General features: G+C 36.4%; 4 protein-coding genes across 5 annotated transcripts in view; 3 read left to right on the top strand and 1 right to left on the bottom strand.

The window, feature by feature from the left end:
• The window catches only part of LOC116168941 (probable sodium/potassium/calcium exchanger CG1090), a 28834-nt gene extending 27274 nt beyond the window's left edge, over nucleotides 1-1560 (bottom strand). Inside the window, exon 1 of the mRNA XM_031484953.1 lies at nucleotides 1402-1560. The gene's annotated coding sequence lies outside the window, so the exon portion shown is untranslated. The remainder of the gene's footprint in view (nucleotides 1-1401) is intronic.
• A 4796-nt stretch (nucleotides 1561-6356) lies between these two features.
• Nucleotides 6357-6871, top strand: LOC116168557 (probable small nuclear ribonucleoprotein G). Its single transcript, XM_031484461.1, has 3 exons — nucleotides 6357-6479; nucleotides 6530-6677; nucleotides 6736-6871. The coding sequence occupies exons 1-3, from the start codon at nucleotides 6448-6450 to the stop codon at nucleotides 6787-6789; spliced, it is 234 nt and encodes a 77-aa protein (XP_031340321.1). The 5' UTR covers nucleotides 6357-6447; the 3' UTR covers nucleotides 6790-6871.
• Nucleotides 6872-6985: 114 nt separating this feature from the next.
• LOC116168556 (dihydrolipoyl dehydrogenase, mitochondrial) lies at nucleotides 6986-9161 on the top strand. Its single transcript, XM_031484460.1, has 9 exons — nucleotides 6986-7111; nucleotides 7164-7218; nucleotides 7304-7450; nucleotides 7499-7637; nucleotides 7689-7933; nucleotides 7980-8081; nucleotides 8127-8351; nucleotides 8402-8600; nucleotides 8653-9161. The coding sequence occupies exons 2-9, from the start codon at nucleotides 7177-7179 to the stop codon at nucleotides 9072-9074; spliced, it is 1521 nt and encodes a 506-aa protein (XP_031340320.1). The 5' UTR covers nucleotides 6986-7111; nucleotides 7164-7176; the 3' UTR covers nucleotides 9075-9161.
• A 1028-nt stretch (nucleotides 9162-10189) lies between these two features.
• Nucleotides 10190-14273, top strand: LOC116168952 (protein FAM117B-like). 2 transcript variants are annotated; one of them, XM_031484970.1, is made up of 7 exons: nucleotides 10190-10799; nucleotides 10846-10991; nucleotides 11205-11391; nucleotides 11438-11616; nucleotides 13103-13220; nucleotides 13292-13357; nucleotides 13441-14273. In XM_031484970.1, the coding sequence occupies exons 1-7, from the start codon at nucleotides 10580-10582 to the stop codon at nucleotides 13713-13715; spliced, it is 1191 nt and encodes a 396-aa protein (XP_031340830.1). In that variant the 5' UTR covers nucleotides 10190-10579; the 3' UTR covers nucleotides 13716-14273. The 2 variants fall into 2 exon arrangements, with proteins under 2 accessions (XP_031340830.1, XP_031340831.1); XM_031484971.1 differs by lacking the exon at nucleotides 13292-13357 and having other exon boundaries at nucleotides 10191-10799.
• The last annotated feature ends 497 nt before the right edge of the window (nucleotides 14274-14770 follow it).

The following is a 14770-nucleotide window of genomic DNA, read 5'->3' as shown; positions in this document are numbered from 1 at the left end:
TTACAGATACCTCCGGAAAATTAGTCGCCTTAGGCTTTAGAGATTTTTTGTTAAATTTACAAATTTGCCGGTATAGAAAATTTATACGTGTACCATTTCATATGGAAAGGGAACGGAACTAATATGCCAGAAAATAAAGCGCGTTAAGATAAGTAACGAGTGTTTAAGCAGATAAAAGTCGAAACACTACAATGTTGCCCGTTCAAAAAACCATCGTGACGTGGATGAAAGTACATAAATAAATAAGTAAAAATCGGGTAGGAGAAAGGCATTCTTAGTCAAACCTTCGAGGCAAACCTACGTAACGTAAGCGGGGAAATATATAGATCGCACAACACGAAATTTTTGGCCAAGCTTTCAGGGCGAATCGTCTGAGTTGTGTGCGCCTTCGTGGTTTTTGAACTTTTTTGACGGTATGTAACGAGGAATGCTATTTAAGCGAGGAAACAACCCAACAGAATCTTACCCAAAATCTTGGAAAAAATTTATAATTAAGATTAGAGTAACTTTCTTCCAGCTGTAAGCTCTCGAAACTATATCCCAATAAGGTCTTAACGACCAAGATTCTTCCTGAAGCGAGAGATGCGGCTTCCTAAAGTAAATTTTATGTGGTGATGGTGTAGAGGAAAATGTGGTTTCAATTTGTCTATTGGAGATTGCCATATTAAATCTGTCTAATTAAAGTCACTGTTTACAGGCAATATTCAAAATACACGTGACAGCCACTCACAAGAGGAAATTTGAATTTTGAATTGATTGGAAGGGTTAATATTTGATAACGTTTGTGAGAAGATAGATTGGAGCTTGTAACTTAATTGAAAAACGTAACACAGTATTGATCAAAATGCTACTTGCCAGATATACGATCGTAGAATCTTAACTCTTAAATAAATGCGAGAAAATGGAATCGCAAGAAACAGTATACTTTTTCATTTGAATCGTATTCCCAAAAAAACCTATTTGAATAGTTTTCGCTGTTTTAGGTTTACGATTAGATATTGAATCTCAGTTTCTCAATGAATCATTGTAATGAAATATTTAATAACCTTGCAATTTGAGATGTTAGGATATTGATGCGTGTGTGGCATCTTTCGCAAACAAATGTATTTTCGCTGGATGCGTACATTCGAAATGAAACAAACATCAAACGATTTCTTTTTGAAAGAGAATAATTTTAGCGTCTGAAAGATGTCATTGGTCGCGTTTCCCTAAAATATTCATTTCGGTAATATTATTTCCTACAGGGAAAATTTACCTTAGAGCAATTTATTAAATGAATTTCGTCTACGAAGATCAGCGACATTGATTTTTGTAGAGAGAGGACAGGCAACAGAATCGCCTACAAAGGCAAATTGGCAATCTCCGTTGCGAAAATTATGTATCGGAAAAAAATCGCATTACCTGAATTTTGCAGCAGGGTGAAACGCACTGGCACACCACTACAGCACAGTAACCGCCCGAATAATAACTGGAATTGACTTTTATCGAATGAAAACGTACAAAATCGGACCTATTTTCTGCTTTTCGTCCTTGTTATACGACAGTTACTGTATAAGTGTGAAAAGAGAAACAGTGAAAATCGCGCACATATGAATTAACTGCGCGATGCTTTCGTCGATTTTCCCGGCGGTGGGAAAAGAGAGACGCGCAACCAGAAAGTTTACCCCCTAAAGGAGTCGAAACACGCAGGTCTCGTTGTTTTGTGCGAAAATGATAAAATGTAAACAAAATGTATGTTTGAATAGTTTTCGCTCGCCATAATGTGGAGGGTCCTTTCGGTAATGAATAATGAATAAAAATTTGCAACCCTTATTCGCACAATGTCATATAACCTGGAAGAAAAGTGCGCCTCATTAATTATTTTTCACCTGCCGCCCAACACAATTCGTATTGAATGGTGCATATAGGCAAGGAGGGAAGTAATAAACTTAACGCCCTTATAAAATTTTAATGACGTTATAAACTCCTTTCAGAACCACAAGTGGCCATTATTTTGCCAAAATTGGTGGCTACTGACTATGTGTAGAACCTTGCAACTGTGATCAACCGCACCAGTGTCAATTGCTCTGGATGATTACAGTACAATATAATATACCTAGGTACGATGGAATCCTATGCAACTTGTGAGCGGTAAAGACGCTCTCAGGAGTGAAATCAACCCCTAGCACATTGAAAAACTACATTGCGTCTTCGAAATACACCAAAAGAGCGCATGTTCGTACCTACTATATAAAAACTGCTTATCATTTATGCTCAATTCCACAAGAACTAATTTTCAAACTGAATGATCCTTGCCAGAGAACGTAATACGGACGACCGAGACGATTTTAGGGATGTTTCGGTTGGAATTGTTCAAATATTGTGATTAACAACAAAGCTACACATATCATCCCTTAATAAATTGTAATAAAGTTCTATGATTTATGTTCAATTCCACCAGAAATAATTTTTAAACTGAGTGACCATTGCCAGAGAACGTAATGGGGACGACCGAGACGAATTTAGGGATGTTCCGGTTGGAATTGTTTAAATATTGTGATTAACAACAAAGCTACACGTATCATCCCTTAACAAATTGTAATAAGTTCTATGATTTATGTTCAATTCCACCAAAAATACATTTAAACTGTATGGCCTTTGCCAGAGAACGTAATGGGGAGGACCGAGACGATTTTAGGGATGTTTTGGTTGGAATTGTTTAAATATTGTGATTAACAACAAAGCTACACGTATCATCCCTTAATAAATTGTAATAAGTTCTATGATTTATGTTCAATTCCACCAAAAATACATTTAAACTGTATGGCCTTTGCCAGAGAATGTAATGGGGATGGCCGAACCGATTTTAGGGATGTCTCGGTTGGAATTGTTCAAATATTGTGATTAACAACAAAGCTACACGTATCATCCCTTAATAAATTGTAATAAAGTTCTATGATTTATGTTCAATTCCACCAGAAATAATTTTTAAACTGAGTGGTCATTGCCAGAGAACGTAATGGGGACGACCGAGACGATTTTAGGGATGTTTCGGTTGGAATTGTTCAAATATTGTGATTAACAACAAAGCTACACGTATCATCCCTTAATAAATTGTAATAAAGTTCTATGATTTATGTTCAATTCCACCAGAAATAATTTTTAAACTGAGTGGCCATTGCCAGAGAACGTAATAGGGACGACCGAGACGATTTTAGGGATGTTTCGGTTGGAATTGTTTAAATATTGTGATTAACAACAAAGCTACACGTATCATCCCTTAATAAATTGTAATAAAGTTCTATGATTTATGTTCAATTCCACCAAAAATACATTTAAACTGTATGGCCTTTGCCAGAGAACGTAATGGGGACGGCCGAGACGATTTTAGGAATGTTTCGGTTGGAATTGTTCAAATATTGTGATTAACAACAAAGCTATAGGTATCATCCCTTAATAAATTGTAATAGAGTTCTATGATTTATGTTCAATTCCACCAGAAATAATGTCTAAGCTTAGTGACCATTGCCAGAGAACGTAATGGGGACGACCGAGACGATTTTAGGGATGTTTCGGTTGGAATTGTTCAAATATTGTGATTAACAACAAAGCTATACGTATCCTCCCTTAATAAATTGTAATAAAGTTCTATGATTTATGTTCAATTCCACCAGAAATAATGTCTAAGCTTAGTGACCATTGCCAGAGAACGTAATGGGGACGACCGAGACGATTTTAGGGATGTTTCGGTTGCAATTGTTCAAATATTGTGATTAACAACAAAGCTACACGTATGATCCCTTAATAAATTGTAATAAAGTTCTATGATTTATGTTCAATTCCACCAGAAATAATTTTTAAACTGAGTGACCATTGCCAGAGAACGTAATAGGGACGACCGAGACGATTTTAGGGATGTTTCGGTTGGAATTGTTTAAATATTGTGATTAACAACAAAGCTACACGTATCATCCCTTAATAAATTGTAATAAAGTTCTATGATTTATGTTCAATTCCACCAGAAATAATTTTTATACTGAGTGACCATTGCCAGAGAACTTAATGGGGACGGCCGAGACGATTTTAGGGATGTTTCGGTTGGAATTGTTCAAATATTGTGATTAACAACAAAGCTACACGTATCATCCCTTAATAAATTGTAATAAAGTTCTATGATTTATGTTCAATTCCACCAGAAATAATTTTTAAGCTTAGTGACCATTGCCAGAGAACGTAATGGGGACGGCCGAGACGATTTTAGGGATGTTTCGGTTGGAATTGTTCAAATATTGTGATTAACAACAAAGCTACACGTATCATCCCTTAATAAATTGTAATAAAGTTCTATGATTTATGTTCAATTCCACCAGAAATAATTTTTAAACTGAGTGACCATTGCCAGAGAACGTAATAGGGACGACCGAGACGATTTTAGGGATGTTTCGGTTGGAATTGTTTAAATATTGTGATTAACAACAAAGCTACACGTATCATCCCTTAATAAATTGTAATAAAGTTCTATGATTTATGTTCAATTCCACCAGAAATAATTTTTATACTGAGTGACCATTGCCAGAGAACTTAATGGGGACGGCCGAGACGATTTTAGGGATGTTTCGGTTGGAATTGTTCAAATATTGTGATTAACAACAAAGCTACACGTATCATCCCTGAATGAATTGTAATAAAGTTCTATGATTTATGTTCAATTCCACCAGAAATAATTTTTAAACTGAGTGACCATTGCCAGAGAACGTAATAGGGACGACTGAGACGATTTTAGGGATGTTTCGGTTGGAATTGTTTAAATATTGTGATTAACAACAAAGCTACACGTATCATCCCTTAATAAATTGTAATAAAGTTCTATGATTTATGTTCAATTCCACCAGAAATAATTTTTATACTGAGTGACCATTGCCAGAGAACTTAATGGGGACGGCCGAGACGATTTTAGGGATGTTTCGGTTGGAATTGTTCAAATATTGTGATTAACAACAAAGCTACCAAAAATCGACTACTCCAAAATTTCTCGGTTAACACATTTTCGTATTAATTTTGGTGCGTAGAATCCAAAACAATTCGTACTTTTTCGATTAGACTTCTCAATCAAAAGTTATAGACTAGAAACCAATTTCGAAAGAAAATTCAAAAGGCTGTAACTTTTGAACTAGTAGCCCAATCTTGGAACTGTTTGAAATTATGGATTCTACAGGCCACATTCTATAAGAAAATTTTTTTTTTCCGGGTCGATCTGAGAATTTTTTTTTCGGGGCTCAAAAAAAGGCAGTGTATAACCTTCCTTTTTTACCAAAAATCGACTACACCAAAATTTCTCGGGAAAACACTTTTTCGTATTAATTTTGGTGCGTAGAATCCAAAACAATTCGTACTTTTTCGATCAGACTTCTCAATCAAAAGTTATAGACTAGAAACCAATTTCGAAAGAAAATTCAAAAGGTTGTAACTTTTGAACCAGTAGTCCAATCTTGGAGCTGTTTGAAATTATGGATTCTACAAATAGATGGTTATTTAGAAAAGTCAGTTAAACACATTGGATTTTCCACACACAACGCAAAATTTTTGTCACAGTTCAAGTTAATTTAGTTAATTTTTAGTATCATTATCAGAACAATGTGTAATGAGATGCTACTTCAATAATTTTTGTTTTACTATGTGTATAAAAATTTGCAACCGAACGTTCCAGTGAATAAGTATATTTTCTAATTTAAATTTAAACGAAATTAGAATTAGTAGTAAAACTAGAGAACATGAAACATGAGTTAATTAGTTTAAAAAGGGAAGAGAGAGCAAGTAAGTCAGAACCAATAACTATTGCATCTATATCTGAATTCTGAATGAAGATGAAGAAGGAGTCGAATATTCCTGTGAAAAGTGAACGCTTTAGCTAGACAATAACGCCGGGGTTTATTAAAATGTTTTGAAATAATCTTTTTTTAGGGGTAACATCGAGGGCCGTTAGGGGGCCATATTTTCAAAAAGAAAACAAATTTTCCTGGCGTTATTGCCTAGATATTAACATTACGATCTTATACCAATTTTGGAAATTGTTCCAGCTTCATTTAGAGATAAGTTATCTTGGAAAAACGACTTAAAGGTTTACCTCGTTAACGCGAAAAGAGGGCTTCCTCCTCGCCGCTTGTTTTATATAGATAGAAAATGTGCATTATAATTGGTTTAAGTTTATGTTTCTGCCATGGAGGACAAATTAATATTATAAAGGGCCAAATTTAGCAACTGACAATAGGCAACTTTACATACTCCGTTGTTTATGTACTGTAAAGCCAGGAACAGTTGATACGCCACTGTCTTAGGTAAGTTACTGTTAGGGAATTATTATTTATTTTCTCCTTCTGTGTTCGTATTCTTTAGTAACAAAGCATAACCACAAAAAAGCGCAATTATTTGCACGAAACTTTGTTAAATTTCAAATAAAAATCCCTTATAATGTCAAAAGCGCATCCTCCAGAGTTAAAAAAGTAAGTTCTTTCACTAATAATTAACCATATCTCACTTTGTTACTTTTAAGATTTATGGACAAGAAGTTGTCCTTAAAACTCAATGCTGGACGCCAAGTCACCGGTATTTTGAGAGGATTTGATCCATTTATGAACTTAGTGGTAGATGAAACGATTGAGGAGTGCAAAGACGGGTCACGCAACAATATTGGAATGGTCGTAAGTTGAAAGGTTTGCTTGGTTTTTTTTACAAGTCACTCACACCTCTATTTTTCAGGTTATTCGTGGGAACAGCATTATAATGTTGGAAGCTTTAGATAGGGTAGGATAAGTTTAATATCGGCTGATAAATAGTGTTTACGAAATGTTTTAGTTTTAACTACATTGTAATTAAAACATGATTTATGCCTCGAGGTCTTGTTTTAGTTCATTTTCGTGACAAGTTGAAGTAATGGCAAGGGGAGTGCATTACCTTATAAGTTGGTCTATTATTAAAGGATGAAGTTCATTTATAAGTCCCTGAGGGTTGTTTTTATCACCTGCCCCTTGTAGGAAAATTGATCATTATAAGAAATGGCATTCATGGGCTAGCTGTCATTTTGGCAGTTGTCATCTTCAAAACTACTGCGAGCTCTTCTTTCGTTAATTTTATTGTAAATTCCTTCTTCCTGTTTTTAGCCGGGGTTTACTTTAGCACTTTTTCAGGAATTAAGGAACCATGCAGTCTAATTTATGGAGTGTTATTTCATCATCTGCACGTGTAAGTAGTTACCTAACATCTTGCTAATCTAAATTTAATGCTCAATTTTTACGTAATTCGAACCCCCCTTATCATTTCATCTTAGACAACCTGCCTATACCAGCAAAGGCTACCTGCTGCTCTCCTACAACATAGAAGATATGCGACGACACACGAAGCCGACATTGTCGTGATCGGGTCAGGACCTGGTGGATATGTAGCTGCTATCAAAGCGAGCCAGTTGGGATTGAAAGTGAGTGAATGTCGAGATTACTGAAGTGAAGCAGACGGTTTCTTTTAGACAGTGTGTGTAGAAAAGAATGCGACGTTAGGAGGAACTTGTTTAAATGTAGGGTGCATTCCGTCTAAAGCACTTCTTCACAATTCACATTATTATCACATGGCCCACTCTGGAGAGTTTGCAAAACGAGGCGTGTTAAGTATGTTATTTAATTTATTTTAGTGACTGCCTATATTTAGACCACTTTTAGTGGACAATGTAAAAATCGATTTGGGGAAATTAATGGCGACTAAGGAAGCGGCCGTAAAGAGCTTAACCGGTGGTATTGCTATGCTCTTCAAAAAAAACAAAGTGACACATATCAGCGGTCACGGCACAATCACTGGCAAAAACCAAGTGACCGCGAAAAAGAGTGATGGTTCAACTGAAGTAGTTAACGCTAAAAATATATTGATCGCCACCGGCTCGGAAGTCACACCCTTTCCCGGAATAACGGTAAAAATCCCCTTGAATATGGTAATTCTAAGATTTAGTGTTGTAGGTTGATGAGCAAACCATCGTATCGTCCACAGGCGCATTGGCACTTAAGGCTATTCCGAAAAGGTTAATCGTAATTGGTGCCGGTGTAATCGGATTAGAATTGGTACGAGGAATTTGTTAATTGCCCGAGTTCAATTATAGTTTTAAGGGTTCGGTGTGGAAACGCTTAGGTTCGGAGGTGACGGCTGTCGAATTTCTCGGCAGTATCGGCGGTGTCGGAATTGATGGAGAGGTATCGCAGTCATTCCAAAAGATTCTCGAAAAACAAGGGTTGAAGTTTAAATTAGGCACGAAAGTTACTGGGGCCACAAAATCGGGTTCCACCATTAAAGTTTCCGTGGAGGATGTTAAAAATCCAGACAAAAAAGAGAATGTACGTCTTGGTAGCTGCAACCGTGCAAAATCCCTACTTATAGTTTTTAGCTGGAATGCGACGTGCTGCTAGTCTGCGTCGGTCGTCGTCCATACACAGAAAATTTGGGATTGGAAGGTGTGGGGATCGAGAAGGATCAGCGAGGGCGTATACCAGTGAATGGAAAGTTCCAAACAGTAGTCCCAAGCATTTACGCAATTGGTGATTGCATTCACGGGCCAATGCTAGCACATAAGGCTGAAGATGAAGGTAACCACCCCCCCTTTCAACTTTCCATCCTCGCTTAAAATACTTCTTCCAGGTATTGTCTGTGTGGAAGGTATCAAAGGTGGGCCGGTTCACATAGACTACAATTGCGTACCTTCCGTAATATACACTCATCCCGAAGTCGGTTGGGTCGGAAAGACCGAGGAAGATCTGAAGAGCGAAGGCGTACAATACAAAATAGGCAAATTCCCATTCCTAGCGAATTCGAGGGCAAAAACAAACAACGACACCGACGGCTTTGTGAAGGTATTGTCAGATAAAAATACCGATCGAATTTTGGGAACTCACATCATCGGCTCTGCGGCTGGAGAACTTATTAACGAAGCGGTTTTGGCGCAAGAATACGGTGCTTCTGCAGAGGATGTCGCGCGAGTATGCCACGCTCATCCCACGTGCTCTGAAGCTTTAAGGGAAGCAGCAGTGGCCGCGTACTTCGGAAAACCAATCAATTTTTAATGACATAAGTTACTTAAATTAATTTTTGTTCATTTGTACATAATTTTTTTTAATTGGGTAACTTGTCAATAAATTGTTTTAGTTTTAGAGGCCGTTGTTGTATCCCTTGCAATAAAAACTGTTTTGTAAATTACGTTTTTAATACCTACCATACAACATTTTGGCTAAGGAATAAATGAGTGCTTAATTACACAGCATGTATCCAAACATGTTGCTTATCAAACAAGGGCTAATTGTTTCAAGAATAATAATTTGTACTTACTTTAACAGTAGTTTAAATCCATACAGAGAAATGACCATAAACTGTGTATCTGATAACAGAAAATTGTACAAATTCACTCAAGACATGTAAGCTCTACGCATAATGCATACAGAGCTGAGGAAACAAGATGTAGGCCGCACATTGTATGGTACGTTTTACCAAAAATATAAACAGGAAACATGCGATAAATTGAGAGCATAACATATTTATTTAGTCTGAGCCTGGGCCACATAAAATGAATAACGTGAGGTCACAATATATAGATTTTTGTGTCCAATGAGTCTATTTTATCGTTTCCCCAACCAAATTGGGAAACAGATTATGGTTTTTGATAACATACAATTGATTGTCCTCATATACTAGTGCTTCCAAAAAACTACCAAATAGATTAAGACGTTGGACAGATAATGACCAGCGTGATAAAAAGATCAAATGATTGACAGGAAATTGTTAATTAGTAGTTATGGTTAACAGGTTATCTTTTAAAGGTACAATTTGAAAAAGATAATGATTTTTCTGAAATCGGTAAAATAGTGCCTACTTTCGTGAAGAGGCCTCATCATCTCAGGAATTCAAATAACTAAACAATTTTCGGTTTAGTTCTGGCTTTTATCAAGTTTAATAGAAAATAATTAGAAGTTAGGGCATTACATTTAAAATAACGTAGTACGAGTGAACTCAACTGGAAAACGTATAAAACTGAAAATATTTGGGGAATCAACGTTCACAACCAACATAATCGACATAGTTGTTCGTTGGGCACCCTGTATAAGTACTTGTATAAATTGCGAACTGTATAAATACTGCAATTGTATATAAATTGTTTGGATAGTTAGTTAGCACGATTGCCAACGTCACAAAAATGGTGTTTAGTGCGGAATAAACTGAAATAATCCAAAATAAGTATCCAATACAATGAAATGACGGGTTTTTTTCTTACAATTTAAATACAAAACTTATGAAAAACATATCTTATGATTATTTTGTACCACAAGCTTAAAAATTCAAAAGGAACAACTCTCAACACTTGAGTTGCGCATAGAAAATTATCAAAGAAGAAAAGACTGGTTGTATGAGTAGTGATCTCAACAATGAATTGTGATAAAAAAGTCGAATAAACTCGTTCAGTATTGAAAGCTCTCGTACAAAAAACAAGGAAATTACTTCTTAAGCAAACTGTGATGTTAAATTTCGCTTGTGAGAACAAGTGAAAGTAGATAGGGTAACAAAAGAATTTCGAAAAATGTCTGGACAAAGCAGCTCTCCGAGAGTACGAAAGTCCTCTCCGAACACTATTAAGCAGGGACCTATGAAAGCTACGATACCGATAGCCTCCGTTCTGAAAAACCCTAGTAGTTTAAAATGTATTAGTCCGGCGATATCGCCTACGTCCTGCTGGAAAACGAGAATATCGCCGGATCATCCCTCGGGGCAGAGAAGCCCAGGATCGACTGTTTACAAAGGTAACTGGATGCCTTAGTTGCATTGTTTTAATCTTTTGGTTACTAGTGAAATCGAAACCGTTTGGCGAATGCGGGTTGGGAAGCGAAATACGACGTACTGCCTCCCTTGATACTATCTACCTGAAAGGGCAGTGGCCCAGGGATTCCTTTTATTTGTATGGGAACATTTTACAAGTTAACAAAGCGACCCAGGTAACAAATTCTGTATAGGAATGAAAAATATCAGATATACAGGGTGCCCCATAATGCATGCCTATAAAAGGAATTTATCTAAAATATTTTTAAGGTGATGGTACTGGAAGTTGATTCCATTCCATTTCCTTTTCGAGATACATATTACTGGTATACATTGAGAGACACCTTATACATTGTACCTGTACTAAATACACACAACATTTTTCTTAGACGGACGATACTGATCTATCAGATTCCCGAAAAATTCATAGCATAATAGAAGGTAACGACGAGAAACTGGAGAAGGTTATAATAAGGCAGAGGTTGCAACGTAACAATAAGGAATCGAATGGAAAACACAACAGTAGCGGTGGACCAATGCTCACACTTCCGAGTGCCGGGTCTCAGACGAATACATGTAAGACCAAGTCGTGCTGGGCTAATTTAAATTGGTCAATTTTCAGTCTACATGTCGCCGACGACACCGAAGGCAAGTCCCATAAATATACCAATAAAACCTCTACCAAAACCGACAATTCGCAATTCTGTCGAGGGGTTGAATCAGGAAATCGAGAGGTTGGTGCTGAAGAGTACGGGCTTGTCTGGGTCCCAATATTCTGACCGGAACGAAGAGTATGACAAGGTAGTACCAGCTTATTTGGATTATTTGTACAGTAAAAAATTTGAAGTAATTATGCAATAAACCAGTAAGTATATTTTCCAAAGGACCACCCTGTATAAATGTATAGGATTTTTTGTTTAATGGAAGCAGTATTTGTATTTGTAACTCAAATACTTTCACAAATATTTAGTATTCGAATACTTCGCAAAGTATTTGGATACTTCGTAAAGTATTCGTATACTTCGCAAGGTATTTGAATACTTAACCTTCCTTTTTTTACCAAAAATCGACTACACCAAAATTTCTCGGGAAAACACTTTTTCTTATTAATTTTGGTGCGTAGAATCCCAAACAATTCGTACTTTTTCGATCAGACTTCTCAATCAAAAGTTATAGACTAGAAACCAATTTCGAAAAAAAATTCAAAGGGCTGTAACTTTGGAACTAGTAGCCCAATCTTGGAACTGTTTGAAATTATGGATTCTACAGGCCACATTCTATAAGAAAATTTTTTTTCCGGGTCGATCTGAGACAATTTTTTCTTCGAGCCTCAAAAAAAGGCAGTGTATAACCTTCCTTTTTTACCAAAAATCGACTACACCAAAATTTCTCGGGAAAACACTTTTTTTTATTAATTTTGGTGCGTAGAATCCAAAACAATTCGTACGTTTTCGATTAGACCTCTCAATAAAAAGTTATGGACAAAAAACAAATTTCGAAAGAAAATTCAAAGGGCTGTAACTTTTGAACTAGTAGCCCAATCTTGGAACTGTTTGAAATTATGGATTCTACAGCCCACATTCTATAAGAAAATTTTTTTTTCCGGTCGATCTGAGACAATTTTTTTCTTGGGCCAAAAAAAAGGCAGTGTATAACCTTCCTTTTTTACCAAAAATCGACTACACCAAAATTTCTCGGGAAAACACTTTTTCTGATTAATTTTGGTGCGTAGAATCCAAAACAATTCGTACTTTTTCGATTAGACTTCTCAATCAAAAGTTATAGACTAGAAACCAATGTCGAAAAAAAATTCAAAGGGCTGTAACTTTTGAACTAGTAGCCCAATCTTGGAACTGTTTGAAATTATGGATTCTACAGGCCACATTCTAAAAGAAAATTTTTTTCCAGGTCGATCTGAGACAATTTTTTTTTCGAGCCTCAAAAAAAGGCAGTGTTATACCTTCCTTTTTTACAAAAAATCGACTGCACCAAAATTTCTCGGGAAAACACTTTTTCTTATTAATTTTGGTGCGTAGAATCCAAAACAATTCGTACTTTTTCGATCAGACTTCTCAATAAAAGGTTATAGACTAGAAACCAATGTCGAAAAAAAATTCAAAGGGCTGTAACTTTTGAACTAGTAGTCCAATCTTGGAACTGTTTGAAATTATGTCGAAAAAATTGTTATATTGCTCTCCTAGTGTCTTTTATCTTGCAAAATCTCAAAAGAGGTTTCAGCTGTTTTTTTTTATGACATTAATTAAAGTAAATTCGTATTTGTTTCCAGTTTTGCCAAGTAACACCAGAAGGGCATCGAGCTCCACTGGCCGAATTACTTAAGGCGACCCGTTCTGTAAACACCCAAACACCGGCAGGCGATTTCGTCAGCAGTTGTCCATCATCAGGTAATAACCGCACGAAAATTCACGCTTTATTTTTCAATGGGTAATAAAACTTGATTGATAAATATGTTTAGGTCCTCCGTCTAGAGATTCAAATTCTCCATTAATACCGGGACATTTGGATTCTTCTAGCGATGCAGGTTAATTTTCTATCACTTGTTTTTTTGCATGGGGCTACTTTTTGATAGTTTGACATTTGTAATTTGACACTTGTGAATTGCAGGTGGCAGCCAAACGTCTAGTCCAGATCAGGAAAGCAGCAAATTCGGCACCTCGCCGCACATCAACAAGTTTCTGGCACGTGAGCCGCCGGACGGCTGCGAAAAGGTCCACCTAAAGTCGTTGGAGGATCACCGTGGGTTGAACGTAGACCAAATTTTGCGACCCACCACTTTTCAGCTCAAACCCAGTCTAGGTTCTGCGTTCCATTTGCTACAACCAAATGTACACACGTCTGCAGATTCTGATGTACCATTAGTGCCCTCCCAACAAGACTAATCGAGATGTATTTATCTGTGCCGCATTGATGAGTTAATTATCATGAAAGTAGAATAGGAGAAATGGGTTCAATGCGGCATGGATTTGTAAATTTTGAAAATCAATTTTTATTCATGCTCTTATGGACTGTACTTGGCAGAAATCGACATAAAGTATGCAATGAGAATTGTTTGTAGTTTTATACAAAATTTATAGTAACGTAAGGATAAAAAGAGAAATTAAATTTGCAAAAAAGGGGTTCTGTAAACTGTACATTCCATGTACAAAATTTGTTTAACGCCTACAGTTGCATCACTATGCAAACTGCTAGAACACTGTGATCTTATTAAAAAAAAAAAGGGTATGGGTGACACAGAACCGGTTTTGTTTGTCGAATAATACACATTTGAAGTATTTTTTATTATTTCTTACCTTTGTAACAAATGTGCCCATCTTAGTTTTAGCAGGTAATCTTTTATTTTTTTAGGTCAGTCAAGATAGTGTGACCAATTTGTTGTAATATGTACCTTTCTTTATGTATGTACAAACATATCTAATAAACGGACTGATTCTGGTAAATACAGTTTACCCTGTTGCAGAGCTGTGCAAAGGAATTGGTACAAAAGGCTTGGAAAACCCTCTTAGAGCTTGCAATTCCAAGGCTTCAAGCCTTTTCTAAAAACAGGGCTTTGGAATTTACGTCTAAAGCCTTTTCGCGTGTGCTTGGGGCTTTGGATTTCAGCCAAAGAGCTTAAATTCCTTTTAAAAGAATTGAAATCACTTTTTCATTGAAAACTCCATTTTAAGGATGCAATTCCCTTTAAAGAGCGTCAATTCCCTTTTAATAGGCTTGAAATCCTCTTTAAAAAGGCTTCAATTCCGTATATGCCTCCCACTCCCACATCATTTTTACCGCATTTTTGCAAATTTATTTGTAAAAAGTAGCTTTTAATCTCACTTTGGCTGGCTGCAAATATGGGCGCGTAGAAGAACTCTTGTAGAAAGGCAACGGGTGTACGTGTATCTACAAGCCTGTGTAATTTGTCAACCTTAGGGACAGGGCTACATGATGTGGG

The sequence above is a fragment of the Photinus pyralis genome, unplaced genomic scaffold (assembly GCF_008802855.1).
Source record: "Photinus pyralis isolate 1611_PpyrPB1 unplaced genomic scaffold, Ppyr1.3 Ppyr1.4_LG4, whole genome shotgun sequence".
In the NCBI taxonomy this organism is placed as follows: Eukaryota; Metazoa; Arthropoda; class Insecta; order Coleoptera; family Lampyridae; genus Photinus; species Photinus pyralis.
The sequence above is the reverse complement of the archived record's forward strand: the minus strand, read 5'-3'. Positions and strand labels throughout refer to the sequence as shown.